This window comes from Mugil cephalus, chromosome 7, assembly GCF_022458985.1.
Source record: "Mugil cephalus isolate CIBA_MC_2020 chromosome 7, CIBA_Mcephalus_1.1, whole genome shotgun sequence".
NCBI classification, from domain to species: domain Eukaryota; kingdom Metazoa; phylum Chordata; class Actinopteri; order Mugiliformes; family Mugilidae; genus Mugil; species Mugil cephalus.
The window spans coordinates 15,253,111-15,276,750 of record NC_061776.1 but is presented as its reverse complement, the minus strand read 5'-3'; the positions used below and the strand labels follow the sequence as shown (position 1 = coordinate 15,276,750).

Here is a 23,640-nt window from a genome sequence, read left to right as displayed (position 1 = left end):
TATTGCGTTTTAATCATAACTTTCATCTCGGTGAAGCCACATTTGGTATGACCCAGTTCAGAGGTTGTGCGCAGGCGCTGTTTTCAACACACGGAATTTAGCTGCTCGTTGCTAACTAGCTGAATCATCTGTCAGCGGCTTTCTATTTTTCTCTAGATTGTACGTGTCTTGCAGTGCAATGGCGGCAAGATATGATAGAGCTATCACCGTCTTTTCCCCTGATGGCCATCTCTTTCAAGTAGAGTATGCACAAGAAGCTGTAAAGAAAGGTTCCACAGCGGTAAGTCTTTAAATGAAACTAATGCTAACGTTAGCAACATGGTTGTGGCTAGGTTGCCAGCATCAGTTAGCGGACTAGCGGCTAGCAGTCCCCATTATTACGTCTGTGTTTGGCTAATCCTTCTTATTTAACCCAATATTTACACTCAAATTTGTATTGTGATCTTGCGAGCTAGTTCCACTGTTAATGTATACTTCCAGCTTGTCGTGCAAAATTTGCCAGCTGGATGTAGACAAAAGCACGGTAGCGTTAGCAGGCATTTTGTCGCTGTGTCACTCTCACGATACTTTCTGTTTCGATGCGAATCAAATCAAGTAACTTTAGAGAATCAACGTTGTATTTTTCGCCACTATTTTAATCCGTAGACAAACGCTGATCATTGCTTCGCAAATGTCCAAGAATCAAGTCATTGTAAGAATGAGGGCTAAAGCAATAATCCACGTTTACTAGGCAGCACCACAAGTGCACTAAACACTACCACCGTTGACTAACTTTGAATTAGTCGTGTACTTTGCATACCCACAGTAATTGCAAATGACTTGAGCACAGGTAACTTTTATTGTAGCGGAGTAATTTAGTAGCTGGAGTATGAAGCGCATGAAGAGTTGAGATCCATTAAAACCTTCGTTATTTAATGAATGAATATGAATGCCTAACAAATGTGTTATTTGGGTGTTTACTGTACAGCATTAATCAGATTGAATTGCCACTTTTGTAAACTTGCTGTCTCATCCATAAACTCAACAGTGTACGTTTCTAGAGGGCACTGTTGAGGCTGTTTAGGTTCCCACAGATTTTGAGGTATTGGGGAAGTTTTGACTCAGTTGCTTCTTGGTTAACGGGCACGACAAAGTACCTTTGCTGTTATTTGGTTGTAAGAGTCATCCTTATTCAACCTGCCCTTAGTCTGTTCAGTCAGTTGAAATATGGATAGCTGTTGTTCAGTTAAATTATGCCAAATGCAACTGTAAGTGACATGTTCTGTGTTACCAGTATTCTGAAACTAACTTGAATGTTTTTACCTGTGCAGGTGGGAATCAGAGGTAAAGACATCGTTGTCCTCGGTGTGGAGAAGAAATCTGTAGCAAAGCTGCAGGAGGAAAGGACTGTCCGCAAGATCTGCGCGCTGGATGAGCATGTCTGCATGGCATTTGCAGGTACCTCAGATTACAGAATGTTTTACATATATGTTTAGAATGGAAAGGCCAATCTAGTCGATATCTATGTTGTGTTTCTGTTGTGTAACCATTTAATGTCTTTCGCTGTCTTTAAGGTCTCACAGCAGATGCACGTATTGTGATAAACAGAGCTCGGGTTGAGTGCCAGAGTCATAGGCTAACAGTTGAGGACCCAGTCACGGTGGAATACATCACACGCTACATAGCTACACTGAAACAGGTATGTGACCTCATTACCAGGTGTTTATTGTTGACTAATAGTTCACTAAAAGACATACATAAGTTGTGACATTCTGTAGGCACTGCCACTTCCTGCTTTTGTGGCCTATCGTCCGATTGCAGGCCATTTAATTTTCAAAAGAGATGTAAGAATGCCCATTCAAAGGTGTGTGTTGGTCATATTTGTAGCGCTACACTCAAAGCAATGGGCGCAGACCATTTGGCATTTCTGCGTTAATTGTTGGCTTCGACTACGACGGAACTCCCAGGCTGTATCAGACGGACCCATCAGGAACCTACCACGCCTGGAAGGTCAGTGACCTCTCTCCTTGTACATTATGTATATTTGTTACACAATATTACACATATATTGTTCACTATATAAATGAGTAATAAATGATTTTTAAAAATATCAGGCAAACGCAATCGGACGCAGCGCAAAAACTGTAAGAGAGTTCTTGGAGAAGAATTACACGGATGAAGCCATTGCTGGGGACAACGAGGCAATCAAGTTGGCCATCAAAGCTTTGCTTGAGGTGAGGTCACATTAGTCTTTACAATGACACATTTGACTTTGGACACTTTTTCATGAGCTACATATATTAAAATTGAATGGTAATGAATTCTTTTGTGGGAAATTTGCTTGTATTTATATTCATTATTCGGCATTCGTGACCCTACAGAAGCATGAGATGGAATGAAATTATGCATCCAGGTTATTTCCCATAAGTAACTGTAATATATAGGTATTCAATAAAAACAGTATAGGTAAAGAATAAAGGATAAATCTGACTTCATCGTCTTCATGTGGACTGGATTTTTATTTTAAGTTTAAAAAAACACCCCATCTTTGCTATGGATGGATTCTTATATCCAGCAATGTATGTATGTAATGGCATGGAAATTAATCCCCCTTCAACCTGCATTCTGTGTAAAGGGTTTGAATCATATAATCACATTAAATGAATTTTTTCCTGATTTGGTCAAAGAATTTAATGGCTTTATTTTCTTTTTTACTTGTCACAGGTCGTCCAGTCAGGAGGAAAAAATATTGAACTCGCCGTTATCAGACGGAATCAGCCGCTGAAGGTAAAATGTTGCTTTTGTCTCGTCTTCCAATAATTTATGTATGAGCCTTATAGTTGTGTCTTTATTTATTTATATATTTATTTTCAGATATTGGAATCCAAGGAAATCGAGACCCTGGTGGCTGAGATCGAGAAGGAAAAAGAGGAAGAGGCAGAGAAGAAGAAGCAGAAAAAATCCACTTGAAGCAGTTAACTACATTTTGTCTTCATTGCACTTGCCTAACCATAACATATTTGGGTTCAGAGGTTTTGCTTGCTCATTTATTCCACTGTAAGGAGCTGAATCAGAACTTGACATTGGCTTTTTTTTCCATCACCCACCACACAGCTCTGATGGCAGTCCTTTTCAAATGTTCAGTTAAACTGTATGTGACATTCAGAACCATAATGAAAGTAGATACTCAATAAAAGTGGTTTCGTTCGTATGTTTTCTATAAAACTAGTTTCAACCTATTTTTCTTACACCAAATGGCTAGATAGAATTTATGTAGGAGACTATAACGCTGCTATAAACCCTTTGACGGCTTTCTTCAAGATAAGTTTAGAGGGACTCGAAGTCGACAAAGGAAACCCCCCTCCCTTATTGATTATTCTACTGCAAAGCAAGTGCTACGATTAAGATAGCACAGTTTAAAACATGGCTGGCGGCAGTCAAGTGTGTGTCCGCGAAGCGCAGTGTTTTTCATTTATCAGCGTTCTGTCACACAGATCTGGAAATTGGGACGTAAAAAGGAAGCTGGGATTGCTTTATAAAGTTCTCACCTTTCCCTCAGTCATTTAAAACAAATTAGTGACGAGCGAATGAAGCGTCTAATGGCGGTCCAACGAGACCCCTCTTTCTTTTTTTTTTTTGCCTCTGCTTTTTTATTTCACCCTAAATTCGCTTATCAAGCAACCGCTGCTCTGAATTCTCAACGACACAATTATGGCCGGCGGTGTGGTAGGGCTGCTTAATGGGATCCTGGCCTCAGACCCCAGTGGGAACTTTCAGTGACTTTAATCTGGAGCCCTTTGAAAAGTTGTGCCGTGCTGTGCTGAAGAGCCCCGGGGGTTCCCTCTGACTCTCACCAAAGACATAATGGTGAATGGTAAAGTCCTTCATTTAGAGTCATCTCCCCAAGCCAGGATTTCCTGAGCGGGTGCCCTGGATGCCTTGACTATAGCAATTGCACTTTGTCTTGTTTGTGAGTCTTCACAGGTTGGTGTTTGGGCTCATGTCGGGATCAATAAAGCCTCTGATATTAGTCACCATACATGATTAAATCCTAGGACCACAATAATAAAGGGCTTTGCATAAGTCTTTCTCAGCCACTTCCATCCAGACTAATTGGCTTACGTGTTACCAGTTGGAATTTGATATTGCGTTGAACACACCGGGTGACAAAACAAGCTAAACTTTTGTTTTTCAAGTTTATTCCAGGTAATCCTCTAGCTACAGAGGTTATCTGATCCGTTTTGTCAATAAAGCAAGAGCAGCTTATTCCGTGTTGTTAAGACTCGTAGTCTTCTGAACTGCTTGTGGGAAGACTTTCTTTTCTTCCTTTTTTTTTTTTTTTTTTTTTTTTGCTGGCATTGTTGTTGCCCATAATCAGCGCTATGGTGCCTCAGGACAAAGTCCATCTCTCTCATCGCTGGCTGCTGCTCATCATTAATGCAGAAAATAATGGCTTCACCAGAGGTCATTGATGGAGGAACGAGGCCCGAGGACATGTACTCTCCGAGCAAGAATGCACACTGCTGCGGGCTGTCGGCAGTGCATTGTTTGTATGCACACACAAACCTTACAGGCCAGCTGCACATACACATAACAAACTATATTAATGTGAACAGATATATGTATACGGAGAGAGAGAGGCAGAGAAACATCTCTATCTGTCATGTGCATTCGGTTTAGGCAGTGTGTTGGAGGTAACATAAAAACTGGAAAAAGAAAACATTGGATTTTGTTTAAGTATTTGGTTGCAGCTAACATCAGTAGTCTGACCCTTTTCCGGTGATATGCAGCAGCGCCATTCTCTCTCGCATGATTTCCCAGTCACAGGGAGACTTCCCTTAGAGGATCTATATTTTTGTCATTCTAATGTGCCGCCCCGTGGCTGTATTTCAAAGTATGCCCCTCCTGGGATGTTTAAAATTTGCCAGTGCAAAATGTCCTTAGGTCCAAATAAGGCAACTGCTTCAAGGGTAGAAGCGCACAGACATTTGCATCCCCGGAGAACTAAGGTTAGTCCTCTGTTACAGCGACTCGCTGCGCTATCCCCTCCTCCGCCAGCAGAGCGCAGTGTTGCATAGAAGCATTTCCCATCATATCGCTTACACGCTCCTCTCACTTTTTTGTCCTACAGATTGACAGTGTGACTCCCCTAGCTAACAGCGAGCCGAATCAACTGGCCGCTGACAAGATTTTTTTTTAAAAATTTTTTGTTGTTTTCTTTTTGTCTCTGTACTTGAGCGCGCAGCCACAAAGGCTCTCTGAACGTGCCGATCCATCGAGGGAGGGTTGTTTTTGCTTAAAATTGTCAGATGAAAAAGCCACATTGCTTGTGTCCTCAAGCCATGGCCAAGCTGTCAAAGTGTGTTGGGTCATAAAAGGCTACGCTCTCAACACTGTCCCTTTTCTGCTTGTCACATGTCGACAGTTACACACATACACTATTTGTGTATAGTGGATTAGCCTGCCTCCACTTATGCCCTTTAGGGCTTTGCATCAGTATGAAGTAAAGTTTAGGCACATTGATGCGCTGGCTTACATATCCATAAGTAATCCAAATATGTTTTCTTTTAATGTTCTCTTTTAACTTCTAGCTCCAGGGTTATATTTTGAATATCATTCTATTATCTCATATCACACATCTTATCTCCCCTGTCCTTAAATCTCTTTCCTCTTCTCCCCCCCTCCTCCCTCTCTCCTTTGCATACATGCCCAACACACATCGATTTCCAACTGTTCTTGAACACACCCTCTGCTCTTATCACCATCACGCGGAGCGACGCGCACAGCTGAGTAACGGATACCGCCATCCTTCTCGTTACCTTTGTGTCCCCCTGAAAAGTGGCGTAACATTAAACAGTTTGTGTGGAGGGACTAAAGGCGCGGTTTCAAGTTACCCCTCAAGAGTCACCTGTCAGTGGTTTTGTGTGTCGCCGAAGAATACAAGTGCGTCCCTCTCTAATTGAAAGTAGACACCACCGGGGCGAGACAGGGGGAGAAAGGGGAAGCAGAGAAAACAGGGGAGGCGAGCAGAGCAAAATGAGAGGGGAACGTCGAAAAGAAAAAAAAAAAAAGGAGCAGACAGAGCTAAAATAAACAATTCCCAGGATGCTGCGGGCCAAAAGCAAATGGCCCTCGGGCTCCGTGGCCTCTCAGGGCCGTGGCAGAAGCCAGTCACACACATCACATAGCATTACTCGGGATGGGGTTACAGGAAAATGTCAGCCGACGCATAAGGAGGAACCATCGGCCCATAGGATAATTCGATTGCCTGAGGGAGGTGCAATCTTGCATTCCCACGATTCCACTCTTTCCACCCACACCCTCTTTTCATTGTATTTTTGAATCCATTTTTCTCTCTCTCGGTTATTTAATGTTTTCAATTCTTGTCGTTTCCCCTGGTTGCCACACGCGTTTACAAATGTCCTGCGTTATTGTAAATGGAGGCTGCCACCGGGTTCCTGCGGTGGGTCGCAGCTTCCTCCTCTATCCTCACGAAAAATTTTATGGCCCATTGGTTCGCAGCGTGGCCTCTGATATATCTTAAATTAACCGCCCGATTTTGGCCGGTCAAAATATTCCCCCCCACCCCCTTTTGTCTTCGCGCGCGTTGTTGTATCACCAGCAAATTGAACAAATCACGTCCCTTCCGGTCTTGCTCCTTTGGCAGATGCGGTCCAGACAGGGTAATGTGGAAATACGGACTGACTCACTGCATATTGTGTATATGAAGCAGATGTTCGTCATTTGAAGCTCGCGTGTTTGACACGGCCTCTAATTTACAAAATTGTTGTTCCACCTTGTTACTGTATGCCTCTTTGGGCGCAGAAGTGTTGTGCGCGCGCCAGTGAAACGAACACACAGCTGCATATGCGCGCGCGCTTTAGATAAAGACAGAGGGAAGGATGGAGAGAGCGAAAGAAAGAGACAGCGAGAGAGTCCGGCGCAGATATCTGAGTGCGTCTGACAGAGAGGACAAGCCTGGAGGCAGGTCCCAGCCCTTCAGCACCGAAAATGACACATGACTGCTTTGACTTTTGTCATCCCCTGTCTCCCTATGCCCCCGAACCCAAGCCTCCAACAAACACAGAGGCTAGCGTAGATACACACACTGAGAGACACACAGTCACACACTGTATACTGCTTAGATTACATTATCTTTATCCCCGGGACATGAGCCCTCCTTGTTGGATGACATTTGGGCTTGTGCAGCACTAAGGTTACCTTTCTTTGCCCCTGAGTTAAAGATGCCTGTCTGCAGCATGCATTTGAAATGAAGGACGGGGAAAAAATCAGATGAGAAAGATTTCCAAAAGCACTTTGATCAGAGGCATCAACAGTCACGCACAAACTTGTTAAGCAGTATGTAAATTTGGGCTGATACTGAATAAAGTTGCCAGAATGGCATGAATCCATTGTGCTGCGATGATCAAAATAAAAGAGGGCTTCATGCGCTGGAGGGCAAGAAAGTCACAGACATGAAGGTTTTTTTTCCTTCCTCTTTTTTTTTTCTACAAAGGGGCTGATGGGATGCAGAGAGGAGAGAAGAAGGGGAGGGAAATGAAAGATAGGGGAAAGCCTGGAAGGATCTCAATCTAAATTAGCCGAGTAGAAGGAAGACTGTGCTGAGTGAGACATATAATTAAAACCAACGCGATGAAAACATCAGCACTCGCTCAGTCGCTCGCCAGATGGATTTCTAAAATTGCTACCAGGGTGATCTGAAGATGATTCAAAGGTAAATCTCACCTATTGTTAAAGCACCCCAACCTCCCATCTGTGGGCTTTCTCTCGCTGCGTGTCTTCATCCGCCTCCTCTCTCCCTATTTCTTTATCCTTCCCTCGTTCCATGTTTTTTTTTTTTTTTTCACTCCAACTGACACCCTGAGATGAATAGATGCTGTCACAGAGACTCTTGTAGCCTGTCAGTTTTTTTTAAACAAACAGTTAGCAAAAGGATCACTTTCACAGGAAACCTCCCAGTCTGAGGTGAGGTTATCAGCTTCAGGTTGTTATTGTTGTCCTGACTGTATGGGAAGACGCGGCCCTGCTGATTGAAGCAGAGGATGTGACCTCACGCAGGGACCGGGCTCGCACCGCATCATGCGCCGCATTCAAACTAAGGGCGGCAATTAAACTCACAATATTGTTTAAGCAGCAGTCACAGCGCAGTCCGGCATTGTGGCCTCAAAGTTGATGATTTGTTCTGGCAGCCGGCATCTGCGAACCAAATATCTCTGGCAATCAGAGAGGAAGCCTTCTAACCGAGAGCCCCTTTCCCTCCCTCCAGTACATCCAACAACAAATGTCCCTGCACTAAAAAGGTCCCTCAAAAAAAAAAAAAAAAACAAGCCTGACTTTTGTGCGGGAGAAAAAAAAAACAAAAAAAAAAACCCTCAGGTGTGTTCCCTCTCACTCCTCCTCTCTGCACCTGCACCGAGTCTCTCAATGCCTCGGTGTGTCTCTCCACACAATGGAGACAGTGCATAGCCCCTGGCGCCTCTCTCCAGCTGAGAGCCACCTCTCTCCAGAGGACAGGAGAGGAAAACTGCCAGCACTAACAACTGATCCTGGCAGATAAAGGAGAAGATAGGCGAACAGAGAGTGCCTTGGACAATGCTCGCCTCGCCCTGGTCGTCAGTGCTGCTTCCTTTAGTTCTGAGATAACAACTCTTCTGGGAAAAAAACAAAAAAACAAAGCTGGTAATGACGAGGGCCGTACAAAAATCTGAGTAATGTCGATTTCCTATAGCTGTGCTTGTTTTTGAGTCTCACCCAAACAAAGTCTGCGCTCACGTTGGTTTTACACGGATGAGGCGAAAACTCCCTCGTATTGAGTCAATTTCTGACCCAAAATGTATCCGTCACCATCAATCGCATCAGGTCTCCCACGAACACGGGGCTGTTCGGGCCTTTCGTTAATGCGCTGTAATGTAGTAGCGCCAGGCCAGATGACCCAGCACCAGATCAGTGTACCACTCACACTCCCGGGGGCGGCTGACTGGAACAGCGGTTAGGCGAGACAGCCATCGCAGGTCGCCCGGGCCACAGCTGGGGAAGCCCTGGGCCGCGACGCGTTGACCTGACGCGATTAACTGTACATCCAGATGCATGGCCGGACGGCAAACAGCGCTATACACCTGAAGATCTGCACACTCCCTTTCTCTCTGCTAAGCCTCCCCCCCTCCCTCCTAGTCCTGTATGTGTGGTCTATCAGAGCCAAACTCCTGGTATTTGTCCTGAGAAAGACCTTGATAGGAATAGGGTCTGAGTGAGAGTGCTTATTTTATTCTCCTCCATGCTGCTGCAGGCTATGGCTGTATTAATGCAATGGCAGGGATCTTTGAAGTTGTGACTTTATGAGACAAAAGCTAATTTCCTTTCCTTTGTTCATTATCGAGAGAGACTTCCAGCCGGGCGGAAAGCATGCTGTGCTAATTATTCCATTCATGAGTCGTCTCTAAAGTATGTAATGGATTTCACTGGGCTTTTTCACAGGTAAGCAGGGTGATGTGGCGTATGCACTCCCATCAACATGCTGTTTTAGGGTGAGTATACCTTTTTCCATTTATTTAACCCTCACTGGATGGAGATGAGCAAATCCTCAAATGCAGAGCCCAGTGTATGACAGAGCAGACCTGTAACTTTGTGTTGGTTGTAAGTGAACTTTAAATCAGAGGCTGAGGCGCAGCCGCGCGTTCTGCGATGTCTCAACGAATATATTCTCCGCAGACGTACGAGACCGAAGCCACTTTGCAACTCATTAAGACCCGAGCCCAATTTCACAAATGAGTTTCAGAGTTTGTGGGGCCAAGTTAAGCATGTGACATAATGGGATTTCCGTCTCTCCCTGAAACACAAGTTGGCAGAGCATGAAGGGAGAATGCGGCATTTCACATTCCATCTTCGCCGTGTACCCAGGATGCCGCCCACAACACCTGAGAACTCCCAATCAGCCAGATGCGTGCGTCCCGTCTTGGATGCACAATGTGTATCCTGCCACTCAGCGTCGGATCAGACGGCACGAGGAGAAAAAAAAAAAAAAAAAAAAAAAAAAAACAAGGGTGTAGCGGCGATACAAGTGAAGCCATATACCTCCTCCATCGCCGACTGCCTGACACCCCTCCTCCTCTTCCTCCTCGTCCTCCTCCTCCTCCTCCTCTTCTCTTCCCCCGCTTTGTTTGTGCTCATTTCATTCCGTGTGCAGCCTCCTGGCAGGCAGGTCAAGGTTTACCCTCGCACCACACACCATTTCCCTCGCACGGCGCCTCGGGGAGGAACACTAGAGGCCCGAGGCAAGGGCAAGCCCAAACAGCTCGCACAACATTGCCGCCACCACCACCTCTAACCATACGGATAGGAGGACAGAAATACTACGCTTAAAATCCCACAGTTGGATCTTCCTTTTCCTTCTTTCTTTCTTTCTTTCTTTCTTTCTTTCTTTCTTTCTTTCTTTCTTTCCCCAGTTACGCTTTTTATTCCTCACTCCTTCCCTGCCCTTTATCTCATTGTACAGTATTGATTTCTGTCAGCAGTAAGGTATATGTCTATTAACCGACAGATTTAATAGAGCGACAATAGAAAGCTACTCATTTGTTCCCCCCGTAGTGTAAGTGTTCATTTTGAGAGTCTGATACTAACCCTGGCTAGAAGCTAGTGCTGGATTTTTAGCTGTAAATGGAAAACGCCTGTGGGCTTTTCATTTTCTGGGCCCAGACGTTCCCTTCATGGTGTCGGAGCCCTTGTGTTCACAGAGTTCATGTTTTGCTGCGGGGCTTTTTTTTTTTTTTTTTTATTTTGTTTTATCTCATAGCTTAGACTAGCAGGGCTTTAACTCCCAGAGGACTCCTGCGTAGCAACAGCAGAGATCAACAAAGTAAGTTTGTTTATGTTGGCTGTGTCCGCATGTTGTCGACTTATACATTTCTCAGTCTCCATTTCCTGCCTCTCCTTGCCCCAGGGGAAAGGAGCCCTCTAATTGGATCTTGTTCTAATTGAGCCTAATACTGGAGCTAACCGGAGTCGGGCCCTGTGGCTAATGAAGAGCTGAATCAAAACTAAAGCACTAAAACTTTGACTGTGCATGTGTGTGTGTGGATGTATGCTTGCATGTTTTTGGTTTACAGTCTATCATGTATGCACCATTGCTCATTTTGGGCTGGGTCTCTACTTTTTCCTGTTTTTCTTGAATATTTTCTGCATATTTTCTGTATTTTTAGAAAGGGAAAGTTTGTTTGTGAGTATGTACCAGAAACAGTACCATAATGTTTTTTTTTTTTTTTTTTTTTCATAGTCACACACATAATGACATGTAATTCACTCAGATTCTCCAGTGTAGGTGGTGGTCATTGATGTTGCTGTTCTCTTTGTTTTTCTAGTCTAATAAAATAACTGTCACGTTAATTTTATTTTTTTGCCCGTAGGGAAGCAGGTTTCATGGAGACATTTTCGCTGCCTACAAATGGAACCTGTGAGCTCACAGTGAGGACGTGGGAAGTTGTGTGCATAAAATGATTCAGTGTCATAACATCAGCTGTGAGTTTTGAGAACATCACTGCTAGGAAGGTCTAGAAGCCACCGATGAAAAACAAGTTAGCCGGCTAGCAAATTAGCGACTTAAAGCATAAAATACAAAGGCGTAATGAAAGGATGAGGTCAGTCAGTGCATTTACATGCACAGCTTAATCGAGCTATGCTTGAAATTCGACTTTCTGATTTCAGTCTTTGTCCCAGTTTACGTGCAACGGAGAAAATAACTGATGGGAACATTTCTCCTCCTCCACACTAAGTGGCGATATCTGTCTTTTCAGTGGGTTGATACAGCCCCCTTTCCGGTTGACCTATTACTGCATATAATAAACAAAAGTTGTTCATGTGGCAGACCGGCATTTCTAACAATAACAAGGTGGATAATAGTCCAGTTTTTTTAATCTCCTACATAATGTGCGTGCTACTTATGGTGCAGATAAGATGACGCTATCCCTAGGTGGTGCCTTTACCGGCTCTGTTTACTTTCTTCTGTGACTTGCTTTCTTGGATGTTTTTGTTCCAGAGTCATACACCAGCCATCGGTTGTGGCATATGTGCACAGGTGTTATCCAGTTAAAGTCAGATCGCACTATCTGGGTGTCTTAATCAGACAAGGAGAACTCCAATTTTAGTCGTAAAAATAGTGTTCACAGGTTGTCCCGTTAAAGTCGGATTAAGGCAACAATTTGTTTTTTGCATTCATGTAAACGTACTGACTGAGAATATTGACCTTTTTATCAGATGAATTATAAAAGAAAACTCTAAATGACTAAAGTTAGTTCTGTAACTTACCAGTCATCTTCACCATTTTGAAAACATGAACAAACATGTCACACCCTCAGCAAAAGCATCTACTTGTAAAGTTGTTAAAGCCACAAGAGGATGCTATTTAAATAATGGATTTAATGATGACTGAATGCAAATTAACTTCTGATTGTGCATGGTAGCTAGCTGGCTCGCTGTAATGACCTACATGATGTGTTCCATTAACCTCCAGAGTCAGAGCTCTGAATGAAGTCCCATCTAATTTAACATTGTTCCAGCATCACATGTTGGAAAACCAAAGTACAATACACCAGCTCTTTCTCACTGCGTAAGTTAACCATTGTGACTAATACCAGTTCTGAAGGCATTATTTTGTGCATAGAAATATGGTAGAGATATGTTCACAGACTAAAACCACATGGGCTACAAAGAATTTAATGGCACACAGATAAACAGAGTGGTTAAAAAAAAAATACTATAGCTTTTACTACTGTTAATGCCTGGAGGACATCTTGAATTTTGAGTTTGGGTATTGGGTATGTTAACATTGGATTGACTTTCCAAATTGGATAGCCAACTTTTGAAAGTGTTCCAGTTTCAATTTCTTACTAGGAGTTTTGAAATCCCAACGCCCAAGTTCAAATGGAATTAAATTAAATTTAATTAAATAGAACAGTGTCATTGAATTTATATGACAAGACAAAATTTCCCACCACAAAATAAAAGGCCCAATGGCGTCATCTACATCTGGGGCAGAGGTTTGGACCGGCATCGCATGCCTGAAAGAAATTGTCACTGCAGCTGTGAGTGTAGTTTTCTGATCATAGAGTCTTCGCATCAGTGGCACTGTGCCAGTGTGCGCTGTTGTTCTTTGACACGGAGCAACATCAAACATTGTGTAGCTCTGATGAAAACCCATTTTCAAAGGATTGATTTTTTTTTTTTTTTTTTTTAACTTATTCCCTTTTCCTCTGTCACGGCAAGCGTCAGTCCACTGAAAATAAAATGAAACCAAGAATGAAGCCAAGCATGTGCTGCTGTTTCAACAATTGCGTAGGCAACGCTGAAATGGAACTGAGTGATACCAGGTTTGCAGCTAGAGGGCTGGGGAAGAAATGACTTCTCTAGTGCCTCCAACTTAGAGAGTGTATTTTAATGCATATATTTATTTACCTATCTAAAAATCATTCTCCCTCTTTATGTAACACTTGTACACACACTGTGTTTAAATATCATCTTACCCCTTTGCCCACATTACAGTGTGTTATTTTAATCCCATTGTTCCTTCTAGGACCACTCTGGCAGTTTTAATTTTGCTTGCAACTGAAATGTTACCTGTGGACAAAACAGCCCTTGGCAGCCTTGGAACCACCACAGATTAAACAGTAAACTCTGTTTCACAGGTTCCATAACATACGTCATGTTGTTGTGTTATTGGCACTCACATGTCTACACATGCAACAGACAGAGTCAAGCCGAGGTCAAACAAAATATACAGTTAGATATACGTTAAGGAATAAGAAGAAACAATCTGGGCTTTACTGAATTTCTTATACAACTAGTAGTTTTTAGCCAGTGCTAAATCTCCAGGATTTGGCACTTGCAGGCAGCCTAACCACGTGTCTCAACTTAAATCTTATTTCTTAATTAGGAAGCTACATAGCTGTCTTAGGTATTATGATTACAAGTCCATTTTACGCCTTGCATGGATTGTAAAGGTTATTTTAAGGCATATTAGCTGGCAAGAGGTATTAGCTCCAGGTGTTGCTGCGGTGACGCTAACTCTTAGCTGGTACCAGAAATAAATATGGCAAGTGTACAGTGTCAACTTTCAGCGACTTGTTCCTGCTTTTGAAAATCTGTCTTGCAAATGGTGTTGGGCTCTGTGGCCTTAGCTTTCAATCGGCTCCACATGCCTACAGACAAAGGGACGTTCAGAAGCTGAAATTATTCATTATTCGTCTCCAGATTGGGATGTCTTTCTAAGCAGCCATTGTAGTCGGAGGCCTGTGAGGCACGACCTAACGCTGCAGTGTTGGTGACTACCACCAGATGGGGGTTGGGTGGAGACACAGCACTCCAGGTAGGCTGTGTTGCACCCGCCTCAGGCACTCTGCCATTCCTTGAAAAGGAGGAGAGCACAGTAAATGGTTCCAGAACAAATATAGCCTTGCAAACCTCTTGCCTCAAGGATGTAGCCCAAAGGCTAATAAGAAGATTGGAAACAGATGAAAGAAAGAAACTTAGGTGGGGCTCCTGGTTGCTCTTATAAAACCCAGGGAATGAAAGGATTTCTTTATAATATAATACATACTGTATTTAAGACTTAATGGGCAAAAGCTTTCTTTTTTGTCTATGAAGACTTGGACATGTACGGACCTGAGAGGATACATGACGTTCTCGTGCTCGTGCTCAATCAAGAGTGCAACTGCATTTCCTGAGTAGCCCTCCAGCTCTTTTCTTGTTTGTTGACCGTATTAAACAAATGGTCAAAAAGCCCATTACACTTGGGAGAATGAAAAGAAACTCTGTGTGTGTGTGTGTGTGTGTGTGTGTGTGTGTGTGTGTGTGTGTGTGTGTGTGTGTGTGTGTGTTTGTTCTGGTGTGCGTTGCCCCTCCCTGGCCCTGCAGGTTTCTCTGGGGTTTTTGTCACCCGATGTCTTGGAGGTGAGAGGGCGGGTGATAATTGAACACTCTCTGGCACTTTTAACAAATGTATTGAAAGGAGGAATCGAAAAACCTGTTAATGAGATTTCCCTCCCCAGGCGGTGCTCAGGGTTATTATTCTTATAATTTTCTTAATCTAATGAGTTGCTCAAAGTTTATTTTCAAATGTATTTCTCCCACTTACCCAGTAGGGCTCCTGTTTTAGTAGCCTCAGCTCGGGAGCGCCACAAAAACTTTATTAATAAATCAATTTACAGTGCTTTGGAGGAAGCTCTTTTTCAGACTTGCACAATCAAGGTCTTTCAAAGCAAACGTACTGTAAGACTCTGGCAGAGCGACGTATGAATGATGGAAACACTGGCCCCATACGAAGGTAAACATCTTTGTACTTGGGTTTGTTTACCTCACAAGATGGCTCCTGGCTTAGGGAATGGACCATGAAAATGGCTGCTCTCTTGTGCCTGCAGCACTCAATATAGATTGGAGTTTTTCATGTGGCAGTTAGGCTGCTGGGATATGCACCTCGGGGGATGTGCTCTCATTAAGCGCAGTAGCTCGGGGCACTTTTGCACCGCTTCCTGTGGCCACTGACCTCTTTTTCACCCGTGGGCTCGCAGCTACACCACCGCTCTGTTTCTCGGTCTCCCCGTCCCCCCTACAACAATGCCCTTGGGTTGCCACGAGACTTGAGTGACTCCTGACCTGCTTGCCCCCCTCGTCCCCTCCCATCGACGAGTCAGTTAGAATGATCGCAGACAGCACGAAGGGGTCACGTGTGCCCCCACCCCACCCTCGCCCCAAAAATGGCGGCTATGTCCCTGGGCTTTTGAAGCAAGAATTTCCCAAGTTGACAATGTCAAAACATCATGTCAGAAATGGCCAAGTTTTTTGTGTCATCTTAAAGCGGCACAGCTGCACTATCATTCAAGTGGAAAAAGTTTTTGAGCTCTACAGTAAAACTAAGCAAGTGATCCATCACGCCCGGCGATCGCAGTCACTGAGAGCAAATTAGTGATTGAAAGCACCTGTCCGGCCGGACCTTTACCTCGAGTTCAAGCATACTCAGCCGCGCTTGAATGGGTACGAGCGCGATAATAACGCTGCTTTCGTCGCCATCCTCCCAGAGCACTTTCTGCAGTCAGCTCCTTCACGTTGTGGCTCACATTTTAGCCACGAGACACGCAAGGGCGTGTCGAGCACCTGCGGGTGCTCCAGCAGTAGTTAATCACCGATCAGAAAAACATTTCTTTGAACTCGGGGCATTGTAGTACTGTGCCCGAAGTGCGCAGAGAAATATCAATAGAAGTCCCCTTGATCTTTATTTTTTTAATTGAATGCTAAGAGCTCGATGCTCCCCGCCGCTGCCGCCTCGAGACTTTCAACCGTGCTCTCGTTTATTTTGTGTTTTCAGGTAAAATCTTGAACAAATCTGCGCGCGTTATGAGCAGTGGTGGTACGTTCGCGCACACGGTGCGGGTGCGCGGAGGACAAGATTTTAGGAGGTAAACTGTGGGGTGGCCCAGCATACCTGATTGGTGGATTGAGATATCAGACAGGTTCTCATCAGCACCACCCATACCTATACCTGCAGGCAAAACAATTTTGTCCTCCACTAGTAAGCAATTAGATTATATTCAAACACATACACACACACACACACAGTGAGCCTCCACTAACTGTATTCCCCCTATGTTGCATTCTCCCTTCCTCAGTATGACACTTGCTTCCTCCATATGTGTGAGTTTGTGTTAACACGAGGACATGAGCAGACACACACACACACATACAGACACACACCCTGTAGGTATAAGGTTCCAGTTGGTATATCTCTGTCTCTAAGCCCCAGTTTGATGCCCTAGTCTCATGGTATCCAACCCCCACTCTTTCTGCATCCCCTCAGGCTTCTTCATGTGTGTGTGCGTAAGATGGCTACTGAACCAAGAGGGCATTGTTTCTCTCCAACGGGGTTTCATAATTGAACGTTCACATTTATGCACACATTCAAACGGATACTAAAAGTAGAAGTGAAACGCGCTGAATTATGCACGGCGTAACAGAAAAACTCCAGATTAAACTCGAGACGATCGCTGTGAGGTGCCCGCCGAGCGCGTGCGCGCGCGGCTCCCGCAAGCTGCTGACATCTCCGGCGCACGCACATGCAGCAGATAATTGCACATGCACTGATTTGGAGCTTTCCACGGGAGGTGCAAACTCCAGTCAGCCCGCATCAGGTTGTGTGTTTCTTAGGCACATGTGTGAGCAAAGCAGGGAAGTGAAAAGACAGCGGGCAGCAGGGACAAACCCGTCAGCCACTCAGATCACATCAGGTCTGTCGGGACACATTGGAGCACAGCAAGCCTGATGGGATATGCCCTCCAGGGGTGCGAAGCAGGCCAGATGACATACAGACACGGGAGCAGGAAAAGAAGGAAGGAAGAATAGAGGGAAGGCACATCCTGCCTCTAATGCACAATATGTTCTAGTAACATGCATGCAATTATGAATGGTAACCCTGACTTTATTATGTACTAATTATACAGTAGCACCACACCATCGTAGCTGTACACTTTCAGACATTATGAGGCATGCAAGAGCACACGCACACACTCACACACACATGCTCCCACCGCCAGCAGACACTCGCAAACACACGTACTTACATGCGTGCCCACTGATATCGCCATAAACACGTAGCCCGGATCTCCCACCAGATAACCTACATCTTAAACAACACCGTGCATATGCTAATGCGAAACGTGAAGGCGCGATGTTTATGAGCGCCACACGATGCATATGCTTTCCCGCGTGCAGACACGCTCGGGTACATATGTCTGCAGGGGCGAAAATGGGAAATAGACACTTCTCTTCATGCCTGTTCTTTAATTGGGGCATTTATTGTTTTGTGGTGGTGTTTACTTCATTAAATTAAGGCACATTTCAGAAATGCAGCATGTTTCAAGGTTTATATAAGCAAAATGACGCTTTCAGCCATTAAGTTGCAAATTAACATATCTTTATGACTGTGGGATATGCCAGTTGAAGATGCTTTTACATTTTCACACTAATCAACTTGACTTTAACATGTTGGATTTCAGTTTGATTTGCTTTCATCACAAATATTGTTTCTCCCTTCGGCTGTGTGTGCCTCAGCGTGCATTTGTGCGGAGCGGTGCTGGTGTGTGCGTGCACTTGCGCGGTTCTGTTCGTTGTCAATGGCACCTTCTTGTCAACTGTTCTGTTTCTTAAGAAATCAGGAGATGTGTGTGTATGTGTATGTGTGTGTGTGTGTGTATGTGTGTGGAGGGGGGTGTTACAAGGACAAAATGAACTAATGTTGAATATTCCGTATTGGTTTTACTGTAATTCTTTTCTAATTCTTAGTTTATTCAATTTCATCTCCTTGAGGCTGGTAGGTATGGAAATGAGGTCTCTTCTTCTTTTTTTTCTTTCTTTCTTTTTTTTCCTTTTTTTTTTTTTGCCTGTGTAAATTGCAGCTATCACCTCGAGCCTTTTGAACTAGATTACCCAGATGGCCTTGCGTGGTGTGCCTGAAGTTTTATTTTCCTTCTTTGCCTGCTTTTCCTTCTTGGCTGCAGGGGATAGGAGAGGGAGCTGGGAAGCCTCCTGAAGGCTCTGGGTGAGGCCAGGAGGCAGCAGCTGTGGCAAAGAGAGATCTCGGGGAAGGAGAAGAAGAAGAAGAAGAAGAAGAGTCGGTCGGGGAGGGAGCGCTTGAGGGTGGATGAGGCTGGTGCAGGGGGCCTTGTTGTGTGCATGTGTGTGTGTGTGTGTGTGTGTGTGGAGGGAGGGGGCTACAAAAAATCTAAAGTTGAGCACACCAGCCATTATAAACACTATCCTCTACCTGGCTTGGGTGTCAAGGGGACTGGAATTACCCTTGGAGAAGTCAAAGAGGGGGCTTGTGGAGTGCTCTGGATATGGGAGCAGGAAAAACTTGGGGCACGCGAACACGTGTTTGGAGAAGGGTGTTATTTGCAGATACAGTGAAGTGTGTCCCAGTGTAAACATGGCATTACCACATCACCAGCCACTTTTAGCAATACTCACAATTTAAACAGCTCGAATCGCATCCTTAAATGCCAAGGTTTGGTGAAAAGCATGATAAATAGCAGCCTCCTTCCCAGGTGATCATTGTTGTGAGAGTGGTGGGATTTGTCATTGGGTTTCCACTCACCGTGCCCTGGACATAATCTGCTGCTGGTTTTCTGCCCCGAGGAAGAATATGATTTTAATACATTAAGGTGGCGCCGAGATAGAGAATTATGCAGAGTTAAAATGTTCACCTGTTTATTATTCTAACATGCAACAGCCTCCATCCTCACTAATCTCCAAAAGAACACACCCAACTCCCAGATTGCTGATCTTGGCTCGGAGGCAGCAGCGCAAAAAAAAAAAAAAAAAAGATTCTCACCTGAGATAAGATGAGCAGCAGGAGGAGGAGGAGGAGCCGCATATATCACTTAAAATATACGTACAGATCATAATATTGGAGGAAGAGCTGACGGCAGACAGTGATGATCCACTTCTGCCTCTAAGTGACACATATCCATCTGACACTTCTTTTGTCACCGCGCACGCTTGCAAGTGCGGGGTTTGTTTTAAATATACCGTAGCAGCGATTTAATAAAGCAACAGTGTCCCAACATGTAACCCTCATGGTCAGTTTGTTCGTCTGTTGTGCGTTGCTGGATCAAACTTCACCCCGTGTTTGTTTCAGCAACAGCTTTCGAGATGCCGCTGCTGCCAAAGAGTCAATAATAGGCTATCACTGTTTATTTCCACTCCCCCGATTTGTTTGTTTTGTTAAGGTTTTGCTCTCCATCACAATGAATCACTTTTTTTTTTTCATCTTGTTCTTATTTATTCTCGTGGCTGGAGGTAGAATGTGGTGGTTGATGAGGGGCTGGAATGAACTGAGCCTTAGCCTTAGCCCCGGGGCCCGGCGCATATCTTAGCATAAGTGATGGCCGACCGGAGGGCTAGAGCCTGGCTGAGAGCGCCCCCAGGACAGCAACTCTGACAGATCATGTATTTATAGGTCTGTTGAAAGACCTCTATTGTGTCCCACATAGCCTCGGAGCATGTCTGTCCTCTGTATTATAATAAAGCCGCTGGCCTTACCACTATGATGGATGGGTGGCCCTCGAATGGCAAGCTCCAGAATCATTAGAGCACTTCTAACATGCAGGTCCACCCATGTGAAAGGCTAGTGCAGGGGAGGTGTGCTACCACAGAGCAATACAGTATAGTTGAGACCTTTTAATCAAGGCTACCTATCCCTTATTAATTCTCAGCTGTGGGAGAGGGGGAGAAAAAAGTAAAGGAGGGTGGGAGGGGGAAAGTTGGCTGATGTTTTTGCCAAAGAATACATTTGCAATTAACTTAGTGCCTTAAAATGCCCTAAAGGCTTTTTTCATTGCCGGCTGAAATGCAGCACCTTTAGCATTTATCGTGTAGCTTAATTTCCGATTTTATGGCTGACGAAAATGACACCGAACCCAGCATTCCATCACACCTCCACCGAGCCCGCTCATCGTCAGTCTGAAAACCACAAACGCGGCTCATATATTAGGAAGTGTTTGTCGCAAGTACTAAAATAATAGAAAAGAAAAACAGAACTTGCTTAAATGTGCTTTGCACCACACCAGGAAAAAAAAAAAAAAAAAAAAAAAACAGCTTGACTTTTTCTCTGCCTTAAGCCTCACAAGCAGAGTGGTGTTTGAGCTGTTTCCCAATCTCATGTTCTTCTGTTACCTCTGGAGTAGAATATAAATGATTCCCTCTCAGTGTACAGTGTATGCCAAGGGGCCTGCAGCGACCGTAGTCCGGTCTAAAATTCCTCACTGCAAGCACACCATAATTCAAGGCCTGACTGATAAATAAACAATGGAGAGCAGAGCAAGTTGTGGAGCACTACCTCAAATTGTCCACTTGGAGCACTCTCACATATTACAGCCCAAACAACTCACTATGGAGCCACTGGAGTTCTGATATTGGTTGGTGCATTTTTACTTTATTTATTTTTTTGATCACAAAAAGGTTAAGTGTAGGGGTTCAGTATAACATGGTGTTAGCAGTTAGGCTAATTTTCCATTTACTTTTTGTTAAGGACCACTCCACTAATGTTGCATGTCTGGGTGACTAACTGTCTGCCAAGGATCTAGACTTGCTTTGTCGAACTGGACACAATTACCCGTAGTTTAATTGTAGTTTGGGATGGACGATAAATTCTTGGTAGCTCGGGGGATGGCAATGTCAGTCGGTCCCATGAGTTGGTCAATCTGGCACTTTGGTTCACACTGAACCACCTCTTTTAAAGTTATCTTGGTTCCACACATCTGGGACACATCCCAGTGAGGATAATGCCCTGATTGTTCCTCTTTAGCTAGCAGCAAGCTGATGTTTTTGGTCCCTAATGCATAATTTATACTACTGCGCAGGGTTACGCAAGGACCTTGCGCTTGGAACTTCCACCGGTGTGAGACGATTTTTGCATGTGCACTCGTCAAGGGGTCTGCGTTAACACAGGCATTGATGCTCCCGCCGATATTAGGATTCCTCCTATTATTAGGAGTCCAGACCAAAATGAACATCCCATCAGCACGAGCGGTAGCTTGCGCGAATTAGCAGAAATATGCAAACATCCAAAACGTGATTGAGAATTATGCCACATAGTGTCGTGACGCATGCACGCATTACTCATCCAACCACCCAGACAAATTATTTTCTCCAAATTAGAAACTCACACCCAGTTACACATGATCATTATTTCTCAGCAGGATATAGTCCATGCAAGCCTCATGGTGTGACAACAACGCAAAGCTTCTCCTTTTGTTTAAAAATAGCCTGAACAGGTGACACGTTAAATCCGTTCAGTGTGTAAAATTCGTCTGCTTATACATTTCAGCTGAAAAAAAGAGAATGTATAGCTAAAACTTTCCCCATAAATCATGAAGTTTCACTCACTACTTGGCTCAGAGTGCACCCTTATGGAGCATCTGCCATAGCTCCCTGTACAGAACAGCTTTTTGGATGGTTTCAGTTGTCTCTTATTTTGTCTAAGTAAATTACCATAAAGATGAGCTTTCTTCAACGCAAGTGACACCTGGTGCCTTTTCCTTAGCTCAGCGGGCAGCGCCAGGTGAAATGCCAGATTCCATTCGCAGTGAATAATTCTGTCACAGCTTTTAAATGTGTGTGTCCCAAAACATTATGGAATATAACTGTTGAAATTATTTTTGGGAAGTCACAGAAACCATGTTAGAACCTGCGTGTTTGCTTTGGTCACCCAGCATCCATTGCTGCTGCAGCATATCCCTGCTGCCGGATGGTTTTTCCGCGACTGAGCTGACAAGACCACCGTGATTATTAAGGCTTACTGCGTCAAAAATTAGTTCTTGTGGATGTTTTTGTGGATTATTACACGTTGCCTTGGGTTCGTGCAGAAAGAAAACTTGGGGACATAAAGGATTATGTGTTAATATGGTACAACAGAAACACACAGGAACCCATCGGTGCAGATACCGAGCTGTACTTTTTTTTGTGTGTTTAGACTGGCGCCGTTCTTAGACTTGATATCCCGTAACTCAAGCAAAGCCACTGTGACAAATTATTCTACTAGCTAGTGTCCATTTGAGATATCATTGACCATCCAAGAACATTTAAAGCCCCAAAGACTACGCAGGCATTCATCACACAGATGAACTAATTTCTCTGCTAGAAATAATGGGGAGAAATATGTGACCATTATATTATAATAAAGGTATTTATGAGCCTTCAATCTCACAGCCTCTCTATGAGATATCTTTGAAAATTTGAAATCAGCTCCTGAGGCTGAGGGTGGGTGAGGAGGGGAGGGTGAGAGAGAGAGAGAGAGAGAGAGAGAGAGAGAGAGACTGAGAGAGAGAGAGAAATGGCAAGGGAGAGATGTGGGAGTTGTTTTGCTTTTTTGCCATAGGTTACATTTATAATTATCTTGCTGGCATAAAATGGCCCAGAGGCTTTTTCAATAAAGGTAGGAGGCACCTACAGTACAAAATATTACCTACAGATCAACACAGTCCAAGATAGAGGACTGCAGACAGAGTAAGACTGAATCTAGTGTATCATATAATAAATCTATTTAGTTATGATATTCATTAGGAGCTGTAGCTTGCACTGGCTGCACAGCTAAACACCATGAGGGCTCATGATCTGAAGATGAGGTGAACGAGTCCATCCACTGACCTTCAGTCGTGGTGAGTAAGCAAAGCCCGGGGAGCAATGGAAAGATGGCCACGGCCACTTTCTCCAGGCCCTACTCTGCCTTTTGATGACTGGAAATAATCACTAGAGAAAAAGGCAAGTGAAAGAGACATGATCACAGACTCGCCACAGAAGAGAGGAGGATCTCCACTCGCTTTATTCTCCTCTAAAAACCCCTGTCCTCTAAAGCACTGGAAGTCAGTTTCTTAATGCCATTCATCTTTTTCTCCAACAGACTGTGTTCTGCAGGGGTGATATTTCTAATTCCTTTTCAAGTTAGTCTGAATCCAGGAAGTGAGAAGCGATGGGACTGGACAAGATCTCATTATACCCAGGCTGCCCCACAGGTAATAAACTTAAGAAATCACAAGGTGCACAGAAGTAGTTACAACTGACTTTAAAGCTAAATAGGTGGCAGGTCTGCCCATAACAACATTTTGT

General features: G+C 44.1%; 1 protein-coding gene across 1 annotated transcript; it reads left to right on the top strand.

The window, feature by feature from the left end:
- The first annotated feature begins 74 nt into the window (after window positions 1-74).
- On the top strand, window positions 75-3,204 carry psma8 (proteasome 20S subunit alpha 8). Its single transcript, XM_047589009.1, has 7 exons — window positions 75-280; window positions 1,311-1,437; window positions 1,554-1,678; window positions 1,867-1,989; window positions 2,094-2,213; window positions 2,704-2,766; window positions 2,854-3,204. Exons 1-7 carry the CDS (start codon window positions 179-181, stop codon window positions 2,947-2,949), a joined length of 756 nt encoding a protein of 251 aa, XP_047444965.1. The 5' UTR covers window positions 75-178; the 3' UTR covers window positions 2,950-3,204.
- Window positions 3,205-23,640: the final 20,436 nt, after the last annotated feature.